A 24,896-nucleotide genomic window follows, 5' to 3' on the forward strand; every position below is an offset into this window, starting at 1 on the left:
AGGTCTCTACCTCCCCCTCCCCTTACCTCCTCCTCCCAGGAGACAAGGACCCTGGGGCCAAGACCATCTTTCCCTCTGCCCCACCTTCCTCCTGCTGCTGGCTGTGGTGCTCAGGCCCAGAGGGGGTCAAGAATGAGAGGCCTCTGCTCACGGCAGTGGGAGGCTCTCCTGATGGCCAGCCAGGGCCTCGGTTTCATGACTGTTTTTTTCAGGTCAGTGGTGAGGGGTGGAGTGGGGGAACCTATTAATGCACTTGTAGGAGTTAATTATGATGCTGCTGGCCAGAGTTTTCTGTTGCATTTTGTTGGGAAGAACTGGCGAGTTTCTCAGCTGCCTGGGAGGGCCCTGCTGTCTAGAAGCAGGGGCTCAACCAGCTGACCTCTGTGAGCCATGGACACAAGGCAGAGACCTCAGGCATGTCATTTGGGTCCACAGGCCTCCCTGTTGAAGGTGCATGGATCCAGTTCAAAGGACTCATGAATTGGGGCTGGGGTAAAACGGCATCTTTTTTTTTTTTCCTAACTTCTAACTGAAATTTTGTACTTCCATTGTGAACCATAAGCAACAAACCACAGTGGTAGCAGCACCTGTGACTGTGAGCAATAGGTATTTTTGCATCACAGCTGTGGCAGTATCTGAAAATATCATTTATACTCATCACTATTATGAAATTGTTCTAATATAACTCAGCACTAGATCTTATTTCATAGAGAATAGTGAAGAATATATATTATGTGATGAACTATATCAAAAGTTTGCTTTCGAATGTTATTTGTATAACCATACTTTGGTATATCTGGTTTCCTTTGTCATTTTATGTATGATATGCATTTCAAAGGAGTCAAAGGATTCTGTTTATTGCCTTAAAGTGAATGAATGAATAGATAGACTGATTCTGAAAAGGGGTCCATGGACTATCAGAACCCCTGATAAAGGCAGAGGCTGCCCAGGTCGTGGGTGTGTGGGGAAAAGGGGACAGGCAGTGAGGTTTTCTGTACCCACCTCCAACCATTATTAGACCCTCTCCCTAAGGGCAGATGGGGCTTCTCTAGTGGCTCAGTGGTAAAGAATCCAGCTGCCAATGCAGGAGACTCTGGTTCCATCTCTGGGCTGGGAAGGTCCCCTGGAGAAGGAAATGGCAACCCACTCCAGTATTCTTGCCTGGGAAATCCCATGGACAGATGAGCCTGGAGGGCTACAGTTTGTGGGGTCGCAAAACAGCCAGACACCACTGAGCAACTAAACAGGAACCCTTGGACCGAGGTGCTCCTGGGAGAGGGGCAGCCACGGGGCGGGGACAGCCACGGGGTGGGGTCATCCAGGGGACGGGTCAGACAGGGGGCGGGGGGCGGGGGTGGGGGGGGCAGCCAGGGGGCGGGGCATCCAGGGAGCTAGGCATCCAGGGGGCGGGGCAGCCAGGGGGCGGGGCAGCCAGGGGCGGGGCTTCTGAGCTGGGCAAGTGCCCTCCCAGGGCTGGTTTTCCCCACTCACTGGGACCTCCTGCACCTCCTCCCTTCTCCAGTCCCAGCCATGATCACCTCCCACCCCAACACCACCATCGCCATCAAGGGCCACGCCAAGGAGCTCAACTGCACAGCACGAGGCGAGCGGCCCATCATTATACGCTGGGAGAAAGGGGACACGGTCATCGACCCCGACCGCGTCATGCGGTATACCATCGCCACCAAGGACAACGGCGATGAGGTTGTCTCCACGCTGAAGGTAAGCACCCATGCCCGTCTCAGGGGGAACCCGACTCTCAGAAAGTGGGGAGCCCACAGCTATTGCATCTGAATCCAAAAGAAGTAAACAGGAGTCTGGGAGCCCCACCCAGAAAAGTACCTCTCCTTTCCTACCTATTTCCCTCCTTCACCCACCAACCTATGCCTTGAGCCTCATTCTGTCTCCTTTCTGACAACTCTACACTTTAAATGTATGGGATCCTCAGCCACGCCCTCCCTCTCCCCTCCCTCCTGGACCCCTCGGATCCTCCCTCCATTCTGGGACCCCCTCAGCACCCCGCTCTCTCATGGACCCCCAGCCCCTCCCTCCCTCCTAAAACCCCTCGGCCTTTCCCTGCACAGACTCTTCCACACTTCCATCCATTGAACTTTCTGGGAAGAGGAACTCTTGACAAACCCTGGGTGTGTCCCCTCCGAGAAGAAGGTGGTCTTGCTGATCCCCAACTAGATGGGCCCCTTCAGCAGATGGGCTCTAAAAGACTCTCCCCATTCCTTCCTCTCTCCGCACCCTCCGCCCCTCGGACTGCCTCCCAGCTCAAGCCTGCTGACCGTGGGGACTCTGTGTTCTTCAGCTGCCATGCCATCAACTCATATGGGGAGGACCGGGGCCTCATCCAGCTCACGGTACAAGGTACCTCACCTGCCCCACGTCCCAGCCCCTTCCTCTGGGCCCTGGTGCTCACTGCCAACTCCCCTCAAGAGTGGGGGACACTCCACACCCAGGGGCAGTGACAGGAAACAGCTCTGGGGAAAAGCCTCAGGCCACTCTCCCTCCTGCCCAGAGTGGTGCCATAGGGTCCTTCCAGGACACTGCAGACAGTGAGGTCTGTGATGGCAGAAGGCCCTGTGGAGCACACTGTTGCCCCCAGAAGTGGGGGACCTGGATTTGTGGGCCCAGACCCTGGGGGAGGTGTGAGGAGGGAAAGTCAAAATGGAAAACCTGGGAGCTCTGCATGGTGGGAAGCAGGCCATCAACTATGAGGGGTCCCTCCAAAAGGGGCTGAGGAAGAGAGGGGAACAGAGCAGGGACCCAGCACGCCCGCCTCTGCCTCTGAGCCCTGCTGCCAGGCTCCTCCATCCCTATGCTGCCTTGCCCAAACTCCAGGGCTCAGGACCCTCAGATAGACCGTTGTGTCACCAATCCTCCCAGCACAGATCCCTTGATCTCTGCAGAGGGTCGGCAAGAGACTAAGCTCTCTGCTGCCATCCTCACCCCTGCCCCCTTCCCTTGCCACTCCCCAGAGCCCCCTGATCCCCCAGAGCTGGAAATCCGAGAGGTGAAGGCCCGGAGCATGAACCTGCGCTGGACCCAGAGATTCGACGGGAACAGCATCATCACGGGCTTTGACATTGAGTACAAGAACAAAACAGGTAGGTGAGGGCTTGGCCCACCATGGCGCCTTGCACCACCTGTCTGGACAGTGTCCCTCCAGTGTGACGGCCCCTGGCTGTCAGGGCTGCCCATCTCAGACAGACACACAAGCCCTTGTGTCTTCCAAAGGAAGGGACGTTGGTCAGGTTAGGAAACCAGGGGGCAGGTAGAAGGACCTCTACAGTTGATAGGGAGGAAATGTCAGTCCGTTCTTCCCAGGACTGACCCTGGGCAGATCCATAGGGTGGTCTGATTTAAAGCAACTTAAAAGTCACTGAGCCAGGAGCTACTGGCTGTATTTGTGGGGTCAGAGACATCACAGTTTCAATGGGTCATCTAGGCACTCCAGGTTTGGGATAATGGGGTTGCTTGGGAGTCAGAGAAGCTGGTCTTTCCCAAGAATGAGTCACTGGGGAGGTAGGCGTCCCTGGAAAGTTTAGATCTAAGTTTCTTCTTCTTAGAAGCCCTCTAAAACCCCTCCCTTGGGACTCTATTAATAGCTTCTAAGAGATTGCCTTCCACTGTGAAGCCGCTTAGAGCAAAATGAACAATGGACTCCTGTGTCTTTGGGGAAACCAGGGACCCACAATCAAGTGGCAGGAATGGCAAGGAGGGGACAGATGACCTGGACAAGAGGTCAAGCCAAGAAAGAGCCATAGGTGATCACGTTTGTATCTGCGTGACTATTTCTAAAAGGTACAGGCGACAGGGGTCTGCCCCGGAGAGGCCCCAGGGTGGCTTCAGTGCAGGTGAGAGAAGGAGAAACATACCTCTCATCTAGGGTCCTTTCATACTTTTAGAATTCAAGACCATAAGCCCATATAAGCCTTTCAAAGTAATTTTAAAGTGAAACACAGAAAGCAAATCTGGAAAACTGAAGCCTCCCCAACCGTCCTTCTCCCACCAACTCCAACTTATCTTTCAGGCTTCAGCATAGATCCAAGGTTTTGTTTCCTCAGAAGCCTTCCGGACCCTTCCTCTCTTAGCACAGCACACAGTCATTGGCTGGCTGACTATCCGCTCCCCCAAAGGGTTAGCCCCAGGATAGCATCCACAGCTGTGTTTACCTCTTGAGAAGCAGCCCTGTCCAGGGCACTGGGCTCATCATTCTTGAGGCCGGTTTCTACAGGAAGGAGCCCTGCCCTCAGAAGCTTACAGTCTAACTGGGGAGAAAAGTCAGCTCAGAGCCAGACCTCCCGAGGTCACTGTCAGTGCAGAAGGAGCGCCACAGAGAGAGGGGCGCTGCACAGACAGGGGTCACCAGAGCAGCACACCTCCTGTCCTTGCAGATGCTGCTTTGAGTTGGGAGAAGATGGGGAGCTAACGGGGCCTAGATTCAGGGAGAGGGACAGGGCCGAAGCCCAGCGCGGTGCAGTGCGCTCCGGGGAGTGGCGTGTCTAGCAGAGGGTTCACAGACCCAGTGGCGCTAGTGGTAAGGAATCCGCCTGCCAATGCAGGAGACGTGGGTTCAATCCCTGGGTCGGGAGGATCCCCTGGAGGAGGAAATGGCAACCCACTCTAGTATTCTTGCCTGGAGAATCCTATGGACAGAAGAGCCTGGCAGGCTACAGTCCAAGGGGGCACAGAGAGTTGGACATGCCTGAATGGCTAAGCACACAGACCCAGTTTCTGGGCTTTTAGTCTTATTAGACTAAAAAGTGCTTTGGGCTCCAGGTTGGGAGGGGGCCTCTGGACTGAGCTTTTATTTCCTTGGGGAAGGTCATTGAAAGCCACTAGCCATGTCTGAGATCCTAGTGAGAGATTTAAGCAACATGGCACCTTGGCAGGGGTTGTCAGGTGTCAGTGGGGAGGAGGGGTGTCCAAGAAGCGAGTGAGCAGGCTGCCGCTGTCCGGTAGCTGGGACGGGTGATGAGCAGGGGCCGGGCAGTGGTGGAGGCAGAGGGCACAGAGAAGAGAGGAAGCCCACTGGGTTCATCTCACATCTCAGGGCTTCCCAAGGCTGGACACAAGCTTCCCAGGAGCCAGACAAGAAGGGGCGGGTCTATCCACAGCCAGCATCTCCCTGCCTGGTTGATGTAGCTGGCAGGGCTCCATTCCTGTTGGGGGTGTGGATGCCTGGGCTGTCACTCGGGCCCCTCCCCTACTGCTCGTTGGGACTGCCTCCCTGCCCTCCTCCCCCATGCTGCCCCATTGCCCACCATCCCCCTCCTCCACTGACCACCTTCTAATGTGTGGAAACCTTTCCTGGGGCGCTGCTCAGCCAGGCGAAGCTGAGAACATCACACATCTGGAGAGCTGTGCAGAAGGAGAGATGAGCAGGGAAGATTCTATTTTCAGAGCTCATCCACGCCTTCCCCCAACCCTGTCTGGCTCTCCTGAAAAAGGAGGAACCATCATACCCACCCCAGCACTGGGGTACCAGGATGGATGGAAGGGAGAGGGGAGGATAATGAAACTCAACCTCAGATTCTCCCATCCACAGGAGCTTTGCACCTGTTAAAAAAAAAAAAAAAAATCACAGGATCAAGAGCCCAGAGAAGCTGGGCTGGTCCTTTCTCCAGTCTTCAGGTAGGCCTACTCTGGGCCATGCCACTCAGACAGGCATCTATGCTGGCATTTAGGAAAAGGAGTCCCGTGGGAACTGGGGAGCATTACCATTGGAGTCAGGCAGAGGCTGTGAACACAGCATCACTTCCTCATCTGTGAGGTGGAAATAGTAATGCCTGTCTTGTGGGATTGTTTTGAGGACTGAAGAGAAAGCAGCTAGCGTGGGGCCGCAGTTCCTCTCCTCCTTCTAACTGAAATAGCTCGTGTGGCAGTTTATAGTCCTGTGGGACTTGCAGGCTGAAATGTGTGTTTGTCAGTCAGCAGCATGTATTGAGTGCCAGTAATTTTGTTGCAGAGTCATGCATCAGCCATGTGGTAGAAAAGAGAAAGAACGAGGAGACAGAGCATTGCCCTTGGAGCTGATAATGAAGTTGCAGAGGGAATATACAGAGATGTACACACACTTGAGCACACACACACACACATGCACACATGCAGGTACTTTCAGGACCATTACAAAGCACTCTCCAATCACATGTAATATACCACAAACTAAATTACGTGACAACTGAAAAAGGTATCCTAGGGAACGGATGGGTGACTCAAAGAAAGGAGGGGCATGTGTGTGTGTGTGTGTCTAAGTAGATCTTCCTCCTGCATGCAGAATAGTAGAACAAGAACAAGTTTCAAAGCAGAAGACTGGGGTTGACCAAGTGTCAGGGTTGTGTGATCTTTAGCAAGCTACTTAAGGTCTTTGTGCATCTCTGTCAGTACAGACAGTGGCACATACTCCAAGGTGGCTGCGAGGAATACGTGAGCATGAAGATTTATGTGCCCGTGCCTAACACAGAGCCTGGCGCATGGGTCCCCATGCTGTGGCTCCTGTCCCTTCCCTCTCACCCCAGACCGCACCCTCCTATGGCTGGAACATCTGTCCCTGACCCCCCTTCTTGGTCACAACTGTGCCTTTGCCAGGTTTTCTGCCATGTTGCTCATCATGCTAATTTTCCCAGGGAAATTACCACGTCTGCCCTTTCTAAGCCATCGTGCTCACGCTGACTCCTCCTGGCCCTAGGCAGCAGAGTAATAATACATGAATGCTGAATGATAAATAGCACCATCCACACAAATCTATCAGACAGCGCTGCGCAGATTTAAAAATGCAGACACCAGATTTCGCCCCTGTTTTCCAAGCAAGGATCAGGGATGGGTTCTTTGAGGATGGCCCAGAAGGCAGCCTCATGGTGGGAGCCATCAGCCATCGTGGGCTAAGCCAGCCCCGTGCAGCATGGCGTTGTGTGGGAGTGGGGCTGCCAGAGGGTCTGGTGTTGGGACGTGGTGAGTGGTCGCGGTGATTCAGGAAACCCCTTCTCGGTGCAGTGGAGATCACCGTGGTGGGCTCAGAGCTGTGATGCAAGGAGGAAATCAGAGATGCAGGATGGATTTGTTTCCCCAGCACAGGCAGCTGAATGCTCCAGATGTGGCTTTTGTCCAAACGCTCCCCCTTCTACAGTGAATGTGTCTCCTGAAATACCAAAGCCCCCAGGTCCCCTCCCAGCAAGCAGCCCACTGAGTAGAAGACACTGACATCTCCCCAGCCGCTTCCTTATTTTTTAAGAAGAATATTTTGCATCATAAACCCTTTGATGAAGAAAGGGAGAGAGAGCCCTTAATGAAATATGTTAATCTGGGTAAGCCAGGCTCATATGAAAGGGAATATTAAAAGAGACAATATTCACCAAAGCCAGCTCAGTACTCTGAGAGCTGAAAAGGAAAGGGAAGAAAATAGGGCCACTGATTTCAGCTATTCAGGTCAGAGAGATGGCAGCGATCAAGTTTGGAAAATCAGCGAGAGACCTCCAAATTTGACTCTGATGCATGAGCCTGCAGGGGCTGTGGGGAGAGAGCTGTTTTGTGCCAACATCAAAGGTGATTTGGGAACACAAGGACAAATCCACCTGCAAATGACTGGCAATAGCAGAAAAAAGGGGGCCACTCTCTGGGATCCCCCAGTCTTCCTATGATTGGCAGCTAGGGAGGAGGCAAGCAAGGGAAAAGCAAAGGGTATTTACTATGACTGCAAAATGTGGAGGAACCACAGGTCCAACACCCAGGACCATAAAGTGGGCTCTTATCTAAAACCAAGAGTGGGTTTTAAGTGCCCAGCATGTGCCAAGTGGGTGAGATGGGCAAAGTTGTAGATATGGTTCCTGCCTTCAGGGAGCTTCTCTGTGTATAAATGGAAATAGAATCCAGGGGTGGGAAAAATGTATGGAGTGAGAGGAGAGCCTAGGATGGAGCCTTGAAGAACTTGAACCATAAGGTAAGAAAGATGTACCTGCAAAGTGAAGAGATAACCCAAGAGATTAGGAAAAGCTGGAAAGTGAAAGTTGCTCAGTCGTGTGTGATTCTTTGTGACCCCGTGGACTACACAGTCCATGGAGTTCTCCAGGCCAGAATACTGGAGCAGGTAGCCATTCTCTTCTCCAGAAGATCTTCCCAACCCAGGAATCGAACCAGGGTCTCCTGCATTTCAGGTGGATTCTTTACCAGCTGAGCTACCAGGGACTCCCTAGGAAAAGCTAGAGACTGTTTTAATAGGCACCCAAGAGAAGAGTGTTTTGGGAAGGGACAGGTTTAAGTGTTGAACACACCTGGAAGGCCAAGTGAGAAATCGCACTTGATGACATGAGCGTCACCTGTACAATGGAGATATGGTGCTGACGTCATAGAAAGGTATGAGGAGTAAATGGTGTCCATCACTGCACCTGGCACATCACAAGTGCTTGGTAAATATTAGCACCTCTCTTTTTTAGCCCCTTAGTTTTCAGACACATCATTTGGGTCTCCTTCCTCTGCCTGCACTCATCAAACATGAATGCACTGACTCATTATCGCTGTCCCTCTCCTATAAACATGGGCAAATCAAATATGATGTGTGAGCTGGCACCGGTTCCCAGATGCCATAGAGAGAAGTGAACACCTGCCTCCGCATTACTAGCCCATTTCCTCCTGAACCAAAGTGGTACCTTCGGCAGGAAGGAGCCTGCATGTTTGAGACTCTGGCTTAACCTCTCACCCCAGTGATTTTTGGGCAGTTGGGGTGTTTTGAAAAGACAAGGAGAATATACAGTTTTTCTGAGCATCTACAGTCTGCCATTTGTGACTTTGGCTCATGAAACCAAAGAATTAAATGCAAAACTGCAGATGGGGAACTGGGCCAGTGCCCTTCAACAGATGCCAAGCTGGTGTGGCTAAAAGAGGTGTTTTGAAAAGCATCAGGACCTCAATTAGCCAGAACCTGGGGGATGGGATAGTCTCTTTGGGTGAACTGATCCTCCTGGTTTACCAGGCATTAGCTTAAAAAAGAGTCTTCCTAAAAAATTCTAGAATATGCCATCCTCCCTCCCTGATTCAGGGATTAGACTGTAGTGAATATAATTTAATCTTTTCTACTGACAGTTTTCAGAATCCTCTACTGTGGATTTAAAAGACATGGAAAATTAGACTGAATAGTCACATCAGGACGTGCCCCGGGAAGATTCTTAAGCTCCACTATCAGCTAGTTTCCCTGTGCTTTGCCTTTTTTTGTCTTTTCAAAGCAAAGTGCCAATAATGTAATCTGATTATGAATTCTGGGTTTGGACGGTACTAGCTGAGACATTGCTGTAACTGCAGCCCCTTCCATTTCTCTCTGGAATCCCCTGGTAGGTGCACAGGAAAAAATGCATTGAATGAATGACTGGGTTCCTCTGGAGACGCAGAATGTTTACTGTCCCAGTATCCCTGAGTGGTATTTATCGGGTATCTTTCACATTCTACAATTTCGCTAAACATTAGCCCTGGAATGGGCTGCCAGTCCCCCTGGATAAATTGGGAACATGCTCATTGCTTTGTTGGCTTCTGACTCTAGAGATTCAGAGACCATTCTCTTGCTGATGAGAGAGGAAGGGGTTTGCCTAGGGACTCTGCCACTTGGTTTATTCCCCTCATCAGCCTAGGAAACATTCAAGACCACCACCACACAAATGCACAGGAAAAAGAAATACAGAAGCACACACAGAGGAGGAGAAAGGGGGATAAGACTTGGCTTCCCCATTTGCACTGGAATCTTGGGTGGAGGGGGTGTCTCATAGATACAACACATCACTGATGTGGTGTGAGAGACCAGGAAAGAGGCACTGGCCAATGAGACCCTAAGAGATAGCAAGCATTGGTGATCTTGGAAAGGACCATAGGAAACATCTCACCTGAGGTTTGAGTTTACCAGGCGGCCCTGGGTAGAGAAGGGTTAGCTTCCTGATTCCCCAAGCAGTGGACTTGCTGTTCCCATCCTCAGGCATCCCTTGTTCTCTTGAACTTCATGGAACAGAACAGTTCTCTCTGAAATTCTCTTGCTGCAGTCTCTGTAAACAGGACCTCTCTGGGCATCTAGGTTGAGATTGAGATGTTGCTGCTGCTTGAGGCTGGAGAGGGGTCCTGGAGTTTGTCTGGCTGAGGTTAGAAGTGGGTGTCCTCTCTCCAGATTCCTGGGACTTCAAGCAGTCCACACGCAACATCTCCCCGACCATCAACCAGGCCAACATCGTGGACTTGCACCCGGCCTCCGTGTACAGCATCCGCATGTACTCCTTCAACAAGATTGGCCGCAGCGAGCCGAGCAAGGAGCTCACCATCAGCACTGAGGAGGCTGGTGAGCACCTCGCCCTGTCAACCCTGCCCATGGGCTCGGAGATCAGGGACATCCGGGGCCCTCACCCACCCTGTCCATTGGCAGTGGGTTTGCAATTAAAAGAGTCAGGGGGTGGAGATTCCAAGGTGTGTGTGTGTCTCCCTCTGGATCGTTGGAGACTCTTATGCCTGACCTTTGCCAAATGGGGTTCTAGATGCAATGCTTTCAGGAGCTGTCCGAGGTTCTGCTCCCACTCCACTGGCCCCAGCCTGTCTGGCAAGGACAGATCTGCAAAGGATGGGGGTACTAGTGCCCTGGATTATCTCCTGTGACTTTTGCCATGAAGTTTTCCTGAAAATTTAAGCGAGATTTCCCTTATTGTATTTTCTCTTACCTGTCATTGCAAAATAGAAGTTAATACCAAAAAGTACATATACATGTGCAGTTTTACACATAATAATAATAACAAAGCATAACCAACACTAGTATAACCAACACTCATTATCACTTCCCAGAGGCCCTCTATATACCCTTTCTCAACCATAACCCCATCCCTCCCCCTGAAGTAACAAGTATCCCAGCTTCCTTGTTTTCTTTTTCATACATGTCACTAGTATATGTACGTATAACCATACGTTTAGTTTTGCCTGTCCTAATAGAATGTATGCATGAAATAATACTTCATATATTCTCTGTGTTTTCCTTGTTGTAGTCTAGATTCTTTTTGTGAGCTTCAGTACAGCTGTATGATTTGTCTATTTTCATTCCCCATCCAAGGAATATAAACAGTTGCAGAATTACAGACTCACCAGATAGACAAACTTCTCCCTTTAACTGAAAGAAAAAAAAAAATGCCCAAATGTTTTCCAAAGTGCTTTCTCTCCCATGGTTAGTGTATAAAAGTTCCTGCTACTTCATATTTTGGTCTGCACTTTGTACTATCAAACTTTAAAAAAAATTTTGCCAACCTGCTGGATGTGGAGTCATACTTAATAGTCATTATTTGCTATATTTTCAGCAAATTATGGAGAATGAATAGGAAATTTAAACCCTATGATCATTTCAAGAGGGATTCAAACAGAAGTTCTTTGCTGCTTTAGACAAGCTTTTCCTTTCTCTGCAGCAGCCCTCCAGCTCAAGGATGAGACTGAGGGCATAGGGCTCTTTTCTTCCAAGACGTGACTCATAACGTTGTTTCTCCCAACCTCACCCCAGCTCCTGATGGGCCTCCCATGGACGTAACCTTGCAGCCAGTGACCTCACAGAGCATCCAAGTGACCTGGAAGGTAAGCAAAGTCAAAAGCATTTCCCCTGAAATGCCTCCCTCCCTTCCCCATCCTTAATCTTCAAATGAAGCCCCAACAGACTTGCTAGTGTCTGGTGTCTTGCAATGCCCACGCCTGTTTGTTGCTAAATACATGAGGTTGAAGGAGTGGAAAGAGAGGAGGATAGAGGAACTGGTCCCCCCACCAATCCCCTCTCCCTTCGCCACCATGGCTTTCTGATGGAGGCCTGTGCTTGGAGTGGGATGAAGAATTTGTCAGTGCCAAGGAGAGAAGATGATTCTTTTACCATGCTGGTCTGTCCTACAAACTCCACAGGTTGTAATATATCTAGAGCTGGAATTGATTTTGTATACATTTCAAAGGGGCTCTATGGATAACAGGAGATGAAATGACAGGGTCTCACCCTTGTCTTGGCCCTGTGACTAGAGCTGGGAAGTAGGGTGGAACCGTACCCTATGTTCTCACGGTCAAGACTTCAGCAGGGAGCTTGGTCTTTTCTTGATTTCCTCCTCTGTAAAATCAGGATGAAAAAAATAACTGCCCTTCCTAGCTCTTGGGGAGGGGGAGCTGTAGAGAAAACAAACCAGTATATGCTGCAGCCATTTCTAAGGGGAAGAAACTTGTAGATCTAGAAGGTATCCAAAGACTCTGTCACTGATGGGAAATCTTGGAGGCAATTCCACAGCAGGGCAGAGAAACAGCATAACCTTGGGCATGACCAAGGAATGCTTTCCTGGGAAACTCTGGCCTCATCACCACATCCCTGGCATGGGCACAGAAGGGCTGCCCATTCTGATGGCTTCCTGCTGCATTTTCCAGTGTTTGAGTGTTTTCTTGCACTACCTTATCTGTTCCTGTGAAATGGACAGAAGAGATATTTCTCCTTCCTATCAGAGGAGGCCACGGTATAGAAATGCAAGGTGACTTCCATGGTCATTCAAGTCATGATAGGTGCAGAACTTCACTGCACGTAGTCTGGAGCCATATCACCCACAAAAGCCCACTGTCCAGAGGTCAGGAACAGAGAGTTTCCTAAGGCCCATTCATGTACTTCTTCTTGGATTTCTCCAATCCCAACAGTAGGGCTTGCGGGGGGGCGGGGAGGGGGGTGACCTCTTTTGCATCTGGGCTTTGAGTCCAGGGTCATTTTCTGACTCTAACTCCTGGTGGAAACGTCCAGGTACTTTAGTCCTCCCCCTAGTCCCTTCATAAAGGTAGACTTGAGAATCAGAGAGATTCAAAAGGGTCTAGTAATATTTTCCCTAAAAAAAACACTACATGTTTGGGACCTCCCTGGTGGTCCAGTGGTTAAGACTTCACACTTCCACTGCAAGGGATGTGGGTTCAATCCGTGATCAGGGAACTACGATCCCACATGCTGTGTGATGTGGCCAAAAAATTAAACAATTCTTTAAAAAACCAAGGGAAAAAAGACCATATGTCTTGGCATGCACACACACACACACACACACACACACACGGCAGCAGAGCCTGGTTCCTTCCCACCCCAGAGAAATGACCATTACAAAGGTGGGACAGAGGCTGGGCAGTTGGCCCTCCCTGGGTACCAGCGCTCCTAGTAGATAGATACCTGGAGCCCTGGTTCCCTCCAGGTTCAGATCTGGTTGCCAGAGCTTCCCTCAGAAACTGGGAGTGAAGCCTGGAGTCTAGACCCCAAGTCTTATCTGCATCCTGATTCTGCATCCATTTCCTAAGAATGCTCCAAGGAAGCCTGGAGGAGAGGGCGGGAATGAAGAAGTCTGTAAACCTCTGAGACATTTGGCTACAAAGCTCCAACCGGAGGTGGATAAAAATTTAGAATCAGATTTATTTCTCCAAAGTCTAATAATGAAAAATAAAATTGATTAGAAAGTTAGAACTTCAGAATGAACCAGCCTATCAATAAATTTTGGGGCTGACTTCTCAAGGGAATTTTTTTTTAACACCAAGAAACAGATTAATGAAAAATAAAGATTCACTTGAAAGATAAGTCACTTCATTTTAAGACTCTTTCCTTGAGATGGATCTCCACTGCTTTATGACATAAATTTGCAATCAGCTCTATTGATTTCTTAATGCTTCAGAGAAATATTATTAAGATTGATTTAAATCCTGAGTGTGCCTGTTTAAGGGGGTGGGGCCATACAAGGAGAAGGGAGAGAGAAGGAGGGAGGGAAGATATGTCAAGATTTGTAAAAATGTGTGAATATCTATATGTATGTAGCAAGGTATGCCTGAATGCCTACCCAAGGCCTCTGCCAGTATATGTTGGTGTGAATGACGGTGGCATGGTGCTCTGTGTATCACACATAGACAAGTGTATACTGTGGTGCAGGCGGCTCTAGGTATGTAGGTGTGTGTCATTGTGTAATGATGTATATATCAGTGTATTTCAACGTGGGCACAGATATGTAATAGACTGTATGTCAGTGTGAGGACAAGGGCACCCTGAAGATATGTTTGTGTCTATAATAAGTGCCTGAATGTGTGAGTGTGTAGATTATTTGTTGTTTAGTCACTAAATCGTGTCTGACTTTGTGAACCAATGGACTGTAGCCTGCCAGGCTCTTCTGTCCATGGGCTCTCCCGGGCAAGAATACTGGAGGGGGTTGCCATTTCCTTCTCCAGAGGATCTTCCCCACCCAGGGATTGAACCCTCCTCTCCTGCAAAGAGATTCTTTACCTGAAAAAGAGATTCTCCTGGCAAGCGGATTCTTTACCACTTAGCCACCTGGGAAGCCTGAGTGTGCAGATACAACACCCACATTCAGAAATTCTCCCTCTTACCAACTAGCAAACGGGACTGTCCAAGTGCAGAGAGAAACATTATTCAGGCATCAACAGAAACTCAAGTCAATTAAATACACACACACCTAGTTAGTGAGTTCAAAACAATTATGTGAAATTTAAAACTTCATTATATTGAGTTAACGGTGAGCTGAAAAATGCAGTTCATTTAAAACATTCATTGAATTAAAAAAAATGAGCTGTTTTACTAACTTAATTGTTTTTGATCACACTATTTTTTAGTACAGTAAAAGGTGGGCTTTTAAATTAAATGAATTGTCTTTAAAACCCTGAGTCAAGCTGTTTTTCTATGTACTGGTGTGTGTGCCCTCTCAATATATAGAACTCCTCTTTAAAGGAGCCAGTTTCTATTTGTGAGTCTGTATGTTTCTGGCCGTGGGTAGGTGTGTATAGGGATGTTTGCTTTGATGGGTCTGGATGTGTGTGATCATGGTTCCAGATGTAAGGGGACGTATCAAGATCCTGTGTATGTGAGTGTGTGTGTGTGCGCGCGTGTGTGTGATCATATACAAGAATGTCCATGTCAGTGTTTCCCTGTTGATGTTTTCTCTCTCAGAACACCTGTGTGTGTGGCTGGTTGTGTATCAGGGTTCCTGCTGGGGGTGAGAGTGTATTTTCCACCCCAAGACTAAAGCCAGTGGAGTCTTCTCCCTTGGCCTGCCCACCTGGGATCAGCCCTTCATTCCCGCCAGCCCAGGCAGAGCTCCGAGGTCCCCCCTGTTACCCCCCTTGTCACCCCATCTCTGTCCCTCCGTCCAGAAGCTGGCTTCAGGCCTGGGCTCTCCACGCACCCCAGCCGCTGGCCAGGATGTCAAGGGTGGTCCAGCTCCAAGAGGGGCTGGGCTTGCATCAAAGTCAAGGACTCTTTTTTTTTTCTAACTTGTGGTACCATACCATTTTATGTACATAAAACGGATCGTTTTAACCATGTTCATAGGTAGAGGTCAGTGGATTGTAATTTACAGAGTTGAGCAGTCGTCACCACTGTCCATCTCTAGAACGTTCTCGCGATCCCAAACACAAACTCTGCTGGCCCAGCCATCCTAGCCCCCAGTAACTCGGTCCTACTTTCTGTTTCTGTAAATTTGGGAATTGTAGGCACCTCGGAGAAGCATCATGCAGTATTGCTCCTTTTGTGTCTGGTTTATCTCACTCAATGTATTTTCTAGGTTCATCGATGCTGTTCAGTTTATCAAAGTTTCATTCCTTTTTAAGGCTGAATAATATTCCATTGCATGTATGGACCACATCATCTTTATGCATTCACCTGTCTGTGCACACTTGGGTTGCTTTTACTTTGGCCTTGACTCTGGGTGAAATGGGAGCCTTGGAAGGCTTGGGAGCAAGGGAGTGACGTGACCTGCCTTTGGGTTTAAGAGCATCCTCTCAGAATGTCACTGTATCTTTGTCTCCCCCCACCACCCTCCCACCCCTACACTCACAGGCGCCCAAGAAGGAGCTGCAGAACGGTGTCATCCGTGGCTACCAGATCGGCTACAGAGAGAACAGCCCGGGCAGCAATGGGCAGTACAGCATCGTGGAGATGAAGGCCACTGGGGACAGCGAGGTCTACACCCTGGACAACCTCAAGAAGTTCGCCCAATATGGCGTGGTGGTCCAAGCCTTCAATCGGGCTGGCACGGGGCCCTCATCCAGTGAGATCAATGCCACCACCCTGGAGGATGGTGAGGGCACCAGTAGAGGGTAATGGGTACAGATGTCGGCTGCAGGCAGAGCTGCAGAGCTTCCAGGGAGGGCTGGGGGCCCTTCCCTGCTCCTGGGCCCCATCATCCTGTGGTACACGCAGCCTCCCTGGATCCCTCCATCTCCTCTCACCCATTGGCTTCTCAAGGGATGCTTGGTCCATTTAGGCCTCTGGGTCTCTCCATCCATTGGCTGGCTCTCTATCCATCACTTTCTAATGCTCTGCCCATCGGTCTCTCTATTGAGCTACTGGTCTGCCTGAGTGCCTGTCTGTGCATCTCTCTGACTCTCCATCCATCTTCTCCCTCTGCCTTTTCCTCCTCCCTCATCCTGGCCCCTCACCCATCTCTCTCCCCAAGCTCTTCCCTCTACACTCTGGGTCCTATTTCTTCTCATTTAGGCCCTCCAGGTTGGAAAAAGGGCAGAAGCCAAGTTACCTATGTACTTCTGAGCTAGAAGCTGTCCACCATCTGTTTTAGGGACCCGAGACGAGACTGTGGAGTTACAAAATCCCAAGGTCCGTGGACAGAAGATTTGGAGCCCAGTTTTTAAAACTGAATTCTTTGAGGGTTGGAGAGGACTCCAACTTTGAGTGAATGATGGGGCCTGGTTTCTCAGGAGGAGAGGGTTAAGAGGCAGCAGGAGCATGCCTGCTCTCCAAGCGCAGAGAAGACCCCACTGTTACCTGAGCTTGTGCTAGGAAACGAAAGGAGACGTGACCCTTGATACCCACCCCAAGAGATGCAGCCAGGCTGGACACAGCCCCCAAAGAGCAGAGTAAATAGAGCTTCCTTAGTTTGGCACCCCACTCCAGTACTCTTGCCTGGAAAATCTCATGGATGGAGGAGCCTGGTGAGCTGCAGTCCATGGGGTCGCTGAGGGTAGAACACAACTGAGCGACTTCACTTTCACTTTTCATTTTCATGCATTGGAGAAGGAAATGGCAACCCACTCCAGTGTTCTTGCCTGGAGAATCCCAGGGGCGGGGGAGCCTGGTGGGCTGCCGTCTATGGGGTCTCACAGAGTCGGACACGACTGAAGTGACTTAGCAGTGATACCCCAGCCTAAGACCAAGATATGAGATTAAAATCTGTCACTGAGTCTGAGCCTTCCCCCAGCAAAGGGAGGGAACTGACTGCCCTGGAAACATAATGCCATTGCCCCGTGGCCACCCAGACACCCAGCATTCTACCATTAGAGAGTCATTCCTTTGGCTAAGCAATGTCCTCTCCTACCTCATTCTCTCTGGAAATGCAGACACCTTTGGGAGAGAGGACACATCAGGTCAGAAACACCAGAAAGTAGATTAACTCATATCAGTTGTTCTTAATTTTGGCTACAAGTTGGAATTATCTGCAGAGTTTAAAAATTCTGATGCCTGGCCTCATCCCCAGAGATTCCCATTTAATTGCTCTGGGGCTCAAGCTAGGCTGTGAGAGGGAGCAGATGTCAGTGCACTGAGCCCCTGGGAGAAAGGGAGGACACAGAAGTGGGGAAAGGTGCATAGAATGCAGAGAGGCCCAGAGAAGCACCTGAGCAACATACCATCCGCTCCCTCACCCCCTCCACCACCCCACATCCTCACCAGCCCATCCCCCCACCACCCGCTGCTGGCCACAGGGCTGGCTGGATAGAGGAAGACCAGCTTGTCACCATTAAGTACCAGTGATGCCATCCCAAGCAGTACTCTGACACAGCGCTTCTCAAACCTAAGCGCACCTCAGAGGGTTGTAAACAGATTGCTGGGCCCTCCCCCAGAGTTCTGCTTGAGCAGGTCTGGGGTGGGAGCCAAATATGTGCGTGTCTAATAAATCCCCAGGTGATGCTGATGCTGCTGGTGCAGGGAACGCCTGTGAGAACCCGAGCACTAACAGCAAGGTCATTGCCCATTAAAGGACCCAAGACTCACGGAGGTTAAGAACCTGTCCAGAATTGCCCATCTGATGAAGAAGAGCCCAGGTCAAAATCCAGACCTGACCCTGAATCCCATACTCTTTCTACTTCACCCTGCTGTTACCCTCTTTCTTGGGAGCGAGGCTGGATGCAGGACCAAATGACACGGATGCAGGATGCTCAGGGAAGTCACCTCTAGGGGGAACAGCTGCCCCAAGTCCATATCAGCACTCCTGACCAAACACTAAACTCCATCCTCCAGGGCCATCCCAGAAAACAACCTGGCCAGGCCCACCCTTGGCTTCCATCAGGGCCCCACGTCCCTTGCTTTTGAGGGGGATACAGGGGGGCTGGGATTACCAACTGGGAGAGATCAGCATGGGCTGTGGAGACATTTTCCAAACAGAGGAGGAGAGGGGGAAGAAAGTTTCCAGCAGCATTTGCTCAGCAGTTTTTCATACTTAATTAAGGCCCTCGTTAGCCTGTCAGATCCTGATCGTTTCCTGGCAATATTAGCACTCCTCCTGGGGTATTCAAGGGCCCCTGCCTTAGCAATAGTGTCTTTTCCATAATTATATTACCTTCATTTTGTTCGAACGGGCGATCTGTATTAGTTTATTACACTGGGTCCCTAATTACATGGTGCTTATATTTTTACACCTAAGTAATATGAAACAATAATCATTCTCAGAGAGGATCGTTAGGATGATGTATTATCATTTAAATGCTCATAAAAATTAGAGTTGCCTCTTGTGGGGCAATGGGATCTAATTACCTTCCATCCAGCCTGTGCCTCCTTTCTCCCACTCAGAGCGAGGCAGACGTGGCCTTGCCCTTTGCCCCCAGCTCCTCGGAAACCAGTGGAAGTGCCACCAAAGTTGTCCCTGGCCCAGGCGGCTCCTTGGGGCCTCGTGTCGCCCCTGTCTCTCGTCTCAGACGGGCGAGCTGCAGCTGGGCCACCCCCAGAGGCTGGGACTTAGGTTAAGTTCTCAGATGGAGAGGGTTAAAGGCAGGGTGGGCCACCCAGGCTGGTCTTCGTGTTTTCCCTCACCCAGCGCATGTTGGTGTGTTGGGTGCAGGGACAAGGGACAGAAGTGCAGTGATTCCAGAAGTCCTAAAGGTGTCTGAGGGACCTCTTCTCTCCTGCCCCCGGGTTATTTGAGAGCCTCTTTCCTTCTTTTCCTTCCCTTCAGTTTGGCACAGGGGCGGGGACACACATGGCTGGCAGCCATCAGATAAGAGCATCAGTTACAGATTCCCCCCAGGGCTGGCTTGGTCTTCCACATTCTGTTATGTTCAGCGGAGGTGGACTCCCTGGGCTGTGGTGCCCACTGGTGAACCCCCAGGAGCTCATGCCCAGACTGCATCACCTTCTTCCCTGAGCACTTACCCAGAATCAGGAACATGCCAGCCAGAGCCCAGGAACCAAGCTGGAAAGACCTCTATTCACCCAAATTTTCAGGGAAGGAGACTGGTTTCCCTTCCCAGCCACCAGCCCAAACTCTCGAGACTCATTGAGTCAGGAGGGCCTCCCGCTTGTGTGACCCAAGGTTCCTCTGGCCAGGCAGCAGGGTCCTGCCTGCACACGCGTGTTGTCCTGTACCTCCCTAACCAGGCCCTTTGGCTCTCCCCTCCGCAGTGCCCAGCCAGCCCCCCGAGAACGTCCGGGCCCTGTCCATCACTTCCGACGTGGCTGTCATCTCCTGGTCGGAGCCCCCGCGCAGCACCCTCAACGGCGTCCTCAAAGGCTATCGGGTCATCTTCTGGTCCCTCTACGTTGACGGGGGTGAGTCTGCTGGGGGTGGTGGCCGGCTCGCAGGGTGAGAGGCCAGGGGTTGCTGGAGGCCCACACTTGGAGCTGAGCATCTTCCCGTGGGATGTCAAGCAGAAGTCCAGCCTCTCCCCTGCACCCGTTATTCCCATGCCAGAGCCAGGGGCCAGAGTGAGAGGTGGTGTGCATGGTCACCTTTCTGCTGGGGACAGACACCAGCTGCCCCTGTTCAGCAGTATGTTGGGCAGTGGCTTAAGGGGTGAGATGGACACACTGGCTTTTCTGATGGAATGTGTTGGTACAAGGACTTTGTGGCCATGTCAGTCAGGAAACAGGTGGTATACTCAAACGGGACAATTGAGACTTTAATGAAGGTGCTGCATTCAGAGGAGTGTGGCGGGAAGCTGGGGCCTCAGGGACTAGCACCAGCAGGAAGCTGTCGCTGCCTAGGACTGAGGGGCAAGAGGAGGAAGCAGGGTCCCTTGGCCAGATGGATGGCGAGACCTGTGTTCTGTGCAGCTGAGCTGCCCAGGACCTGGAGATGAGCGGGGAAGGATGCACAGTGGAGCTGCGGGTAGGAACAGCAGAGGGAGGAGAGCCAAGACAGTGGCCCAGCCCTTTGGGCACCTTCCCACAGGATGGGCTAGCGCAGCCCCGCAAACACAGCAGCCCCTGCCCACTGGTGCAGCAGAGCCCTGGACCAGGAAGTCACGCAAGCCAGGGGCCCAGCATCCCAAACTGTGGACGTGAGTTTGCCTCGCCATATCCTGAGCCTTCTGCCACTGGTCGCCTGGCCCGTTCCTTCTCTCCTGGAGGACCTGGGACTCCAGCTCACCCCCAGCCCCCTGAGCCAGCTGCCCTCCCCGGCCCCCGCCCGGTTCTGGTCTGCCCAGAGGCACTGCTGACAGGAATTCTCTCTCCCTGCCACGCCTCCACCTTCTCCCCCAGGAGTGCGGAGCCCTGCAGGTCTTCCAGGGCCTTATGCGGTGAGATGGCCTCATCTCATCTGTGCTGAGCCACAAAAGGCTCATTTTCCAGAACTCGCTCCCCCTTTTCGAACCCTGTGGCTCCCCAGTTCAGCCCTCAGGTGAGAAAGGCAACAGCTTCACTAGTCTCCAAAGGCCACAGAATTGATGGCCAAGCTGCCCTCCTCCTGGGTCTTTCTCTGGCTCTAGTCCTAGACAGGTCCACTCTGGTTTCTGACCTCCTGGGAAAGGAAAGTCCCACTTCTCGGGCCTCTGAGGCCCCCCTCCACTGACCCAGAGTCCCCTCAGGCTGGGTCTGGAGTCCTCACCCTCTGGACCCTGGCAGACTGTGGCCAGTCTGTGGCTAGGCCCGAGACCAGGCCTCTGCCTGCACCAGGTCCCTCGTGAGGCGCCAGGGTGGGTTTGCTGGCACTTGTCTTCCGCACAGCCTGTCCTCAGCTGGTGTCTGGGGCTGTTTTCTAAAAAATCCCAGTAGTCTCAGGGGGAGGGTTGTCAGCTCAAAAGTCTCTTTCCTCCTCTTGAGACCCTGGCTGTCCCACAGGACGCTCTCCCTAAGCTCTTCTTCAGCATTTACAGCAAGTTCTTGGCAGATCCAGGGTGACGGGTCCTCGCTGAGCCCGAGGAAGGCCTGGCCCTCCCGGCCATGGCTGTCACTCCAGCAGCCTCGCCCATGTTCTCTCTGCGGGTTCTTTGCAGACAAGATGTCCTTGATGTGAGGGGAAGGTAATGGGGACTTAACCCCTTATCCTCTCGAGAGTTCAGGGTGCAGGTCCAGGAGCAGTCAGGTGCCGGGCAGGCATCCCCAGCCTGTCACAGGTCAGGCCACCTGGACCCATCGCCTATGAGCCGAGAGCCCAAGGAGGTGTCGACTTCAAGAGCAGTCACAACCAGAAAGTTGGCAGTTATTAATATTTCGGGTGGAATTTTTAGGACTTCAAGCCTGGGAGATAGCCTCTCAAGTAGCCCTGAGAGAACTGCTCCAAGGAGGTGGGGGGAGGTTATATAGAAGTTTTGCCACCAAAGCCAAGTAGTCTGAAGGTCAAAAGTATTTTTGTGAATGAAAGAAAGCCAGATATTCCAAGTAAAGGAATTTAGCCCTTTTCTGTGTATGGGAAGATGCAAGAGTCTGGACTCAGGGAAATCATTCCTTTCATATGCAGCTCACTATCCTGCATTTTTTTTACATCCTGAGTTCCTCAGTGTTTACTATAGGGAGTGGCTGCAACCTGAGATCTGCCAAATCACCCAGGTATTCTTCTCTTTCCTGAGTGCCCCTAGGGCTCAGAGATTCAAGGATTTAGAGGGCTAGAATGATGATTGTGACATCCTTGTTTACTGATATGGCAGGAAATACTCCAGTTCTCAGAGGCACTGGGCAGCCAAGAGAAACAGCTGCCACTGTCCATCTGGCCAAGGCTCCTTCTGGGTTCAAGCCACTCCTGGGGCCCCTCACATGGAGAGAGGGGCGGGTGCAGGACAGGGAAGTGAGGTTCGGGGAGAGAGAGAGGTAGAACTATTTTATAGAGAGAGTATTAAGTTGAATTTGGTACAGGGCTGACTAGGGGCTGAGGCCCAGCTGGCATTTGTGGGTCATCCTGGTTGGGCCACTTGGGGAGAGATATGGCCAAGGAGCAGGGTCACAAGTCTGCGACCATGACCTTGAGGTGAAAGGTCCCCCTCGTTGCCACCACCATGGAGTCAAGGTCCGAGCCCAGGCTGGTGGAGGGGCAGTGGCTGGGCGACCGTGGCCTGGCCTGGCCGGCCTGGGCCGCACTCAGAGGATGCTCGTGTCCGGCAGAGTGGGGCGAGATGCAGAACATCACCACGACGCGGGAGCGGGTGGAGCTGCGAGGCATGGAGAAGTTCACCAACTACAGCGTGCAGGTGCTGGCCTACACCCAGGCCGGGGATGGCGTGCGCAGCAGCGTGCTCTACATCCAGACCAAGGAGGACGGTGAGTGCACTCCTCCCACCCAGCCCGGCCTCGGCTCTTGGGGCCAGCTCCCAAGGCTTGTTGCTCCAGCCTTCCACTGCTCACCCCACCCAAAGTTAAGGGGGAGAGCAGAGCCCCGTCCTTTCTCCTATCCCTTAATTCTCTGTAGAGTGACTCATTGGAAAAGACCATGATGCTAGGAAAGACTGAAGGCAAAAGGAGAAGAGGGCGGCAGAGGATGAGATGGTTAGACAGCATCACCGACTCAGTGGACATGAACTTGAGCAAACTCTGGGAGATAGTGAAAGACAGGGGAGCCTGGTGTGCTGCAGTCCATGGTGTTTCAAAGCGTCAGACACGACTTAGCAACTGAACAACAAGGGTGACTTTGAGAATTCTGGGAGCGCTGCTTTGGGAGAATACAGCTTACCGCGGGTGGTGGTGAAGTGCCCCAGGACTCATGCCTAAACCTACAAGCCACCATAACCCCTTCCCCCGCAGCACTGAATTCAGAGGCCAGATACAGCCTCTCCTCCCACCCCATCCCAAGAGCATCCTCTCTGTGGCATCTGCTCCCCTGCAGGGTTCAGCCTGGTCTTCTCTGGATACAGATGGTTGGGGATGCAGGGAACAGGAACATCATCCGGGTTAGGGACTTGGCAATCATGCTGCAGAAGCCCCAGAATGAATGGGCCAGGCCCTAGACTCTGATGGGTGTGTGGTTGGGGGGACACTCTCAGGACTGGGATGTGCCTGCATTTGGATCTGTGATCTCAAAGCCCCGCCCCCTGAGGGCAGACCTGGAAGAAAAGGGAGATAAGGAGCCAAACCCCCAGGGTACAGTGACGCAGCCAGATGGGAGAGGCTGGGAGCTGAGTCAGCCCAGGAGGGATCAGGTCCAGACAAGGGTCAGACTTCCCACCCAGGTCAGAGTTGTACCCCTCAAGGGGTCTCACTGGGGACAGGAGGTACCATATGTGACCCTTTGCAGCTCTGGACTCCTCTTCCACTTCCTTCCTTACCCCACCAACCCCAACACTTAGTTGATTCTAATTCTCCTTAGCCAGGTGCAATGTGGTTAGAGTCAATTGATATGACATGCCTTGCATCCAGTGGGTGCTTCATAAACAGTAACCAAGGTTGGCATTTTGGCCTCTTTCCAACTCAGCCTTGGTTTTTTTCAAAGGATACAGAGACCCCTGGTCTAGGACCTATCCAGACAATTTGGCAGAAGGAGCTGGAGGGGTGAGAGGAGTTATAGAGGGGCAGCTCAGGCTGGGAGTGATTGTGGACCTCTCCCAGTGCAGCCAGCTTGGTGACTTGGCGATGGGACTAACTGTGATTAATGCTCCCCACTCTCCATAAGCCCCTCCCTTTCCATCAGATCAGCCCCCTCCCCCCACTTAAGCTCTTAGCAATTAAATATTTACCAACCTGCCTGCCCTACTTTTCCTGTCATTAATCCCTGCATCAAGGTTTCCTGGGACAGCTCCAGGCAGAGCCACCTGCTCTTGTGTGGAGACCTACCGGGGATGGTGCTCGGAGCCTGGCCCCTCTCAGGGCCTCAGGGACACACATACACACTGGCACCTTCCTGGCCTCTAGAAATTAACCACCCAGACCTCCAGACTTTCTTGCATCCTATTCTGATGCAAGGGGCTGCCCAGGAGGCTCAGTGGAAAAAGAATCCACCTGCCAATCAAGAGACTTGGGTTCAATCCCTGGGTCAAGAAGATCCCCTGGAGAAGGAAATAGCAACCCACTCTGGTATTCTTGCTTGGGAAATTCCATGGACAGAGGACCCTGGTGGGCTATGGTTCATGGAGTTGCAGAAGAGTTGGACATGACTTAGTGACTAAACAACCATGCCAATTCCAAAGGCCTGAGTTATAAGCATCTCCACATGTTTGACTGACCAAGGTGAGACCCATGAGGGAACCCAAAGTTGAGGAGCACAACCCTCCCTCCAAGAAGCTCTCCCCACCCTAGAGCTGCCTATGGAGTCACAGGGGCACACACAGCAGGGGTCAGGGTCCTAAGGTGGCAGCTTCACTGGGTGGGAGGAGCAGATATGGGTGCCCCAGCCCTGCCACTTGTTGGCAAGTCACTAACCTCTCTGCCCCTCAGTTTCCTCATGATAAAAGCTGTCAGCTGGTTCGCCTCTTCTAGATGTTGTAAGAAACAGCCTAACCACAGAATCCTTTCTAAAATGTCAAGGGCT

At 51.6% G+C, this 24,896-nt stretch overlaps 1 protein-coding gene across 2 annotated transcripts in view; it reads left to right on the forward strand.

Annotated features, from left to right (window-relative positions):
• The window catches only part of DSCAML1 (DS cell adhesion molecule like 1), a 370,395-nt gene that overhangs the window by 317,370 nt on the left and 28,129 nt on the right, over positions 1-24,896 (forward strand). For both annotated transcript variants that reach the window (XM_044929701.2, XM_045162982.1), the window contains 8 exons: positions 1,523-1,722; positions 2,277-2,373; positions 2,985-3,113; positions 10,148-10,315; positions 11,510-11,580; positions 15,833-16,073; positions 19,625-19,771; positions 22,541-22,696. In XM_044929701.2, coding sequence (XP_044785636.2) covers positions 1,523-1,722; positions 2,277-2,373; positions 2,985-3,113; positions 10,148-10,315; positions 11,510-11,580; positions 15,833-16,073; positions 19,625-19,771; positions 22,541-22,696 — 1,209 coding nt within the window. The remainder of the gene's footprint in view (positions 1-1,522; positions 1,723-2,276; positions 2,374-2,984; positions 3,114-10,147; positions 10,316-11,509; positions 11,581-15,832; positions 16,074-19,624; positions 19,772-22,540; positions 22,697-24,896) is intronic.

The sequence above is a fragment of the Bubalus bubalis genome, chromosome 16, assembly GCF_019923935.1.
Source record: "Bubalus bubalis isolate 160015118507 breed Murrah chromosome 16, NDDB_SH_1, whole genome shotgun sequence".
Taxonomy (NCBI): Eukaryota; Metazoa; Chordata; class Mammalia; order Artiodactyla; family Bovidae; genus Bubalus; species Bubalus bubalis.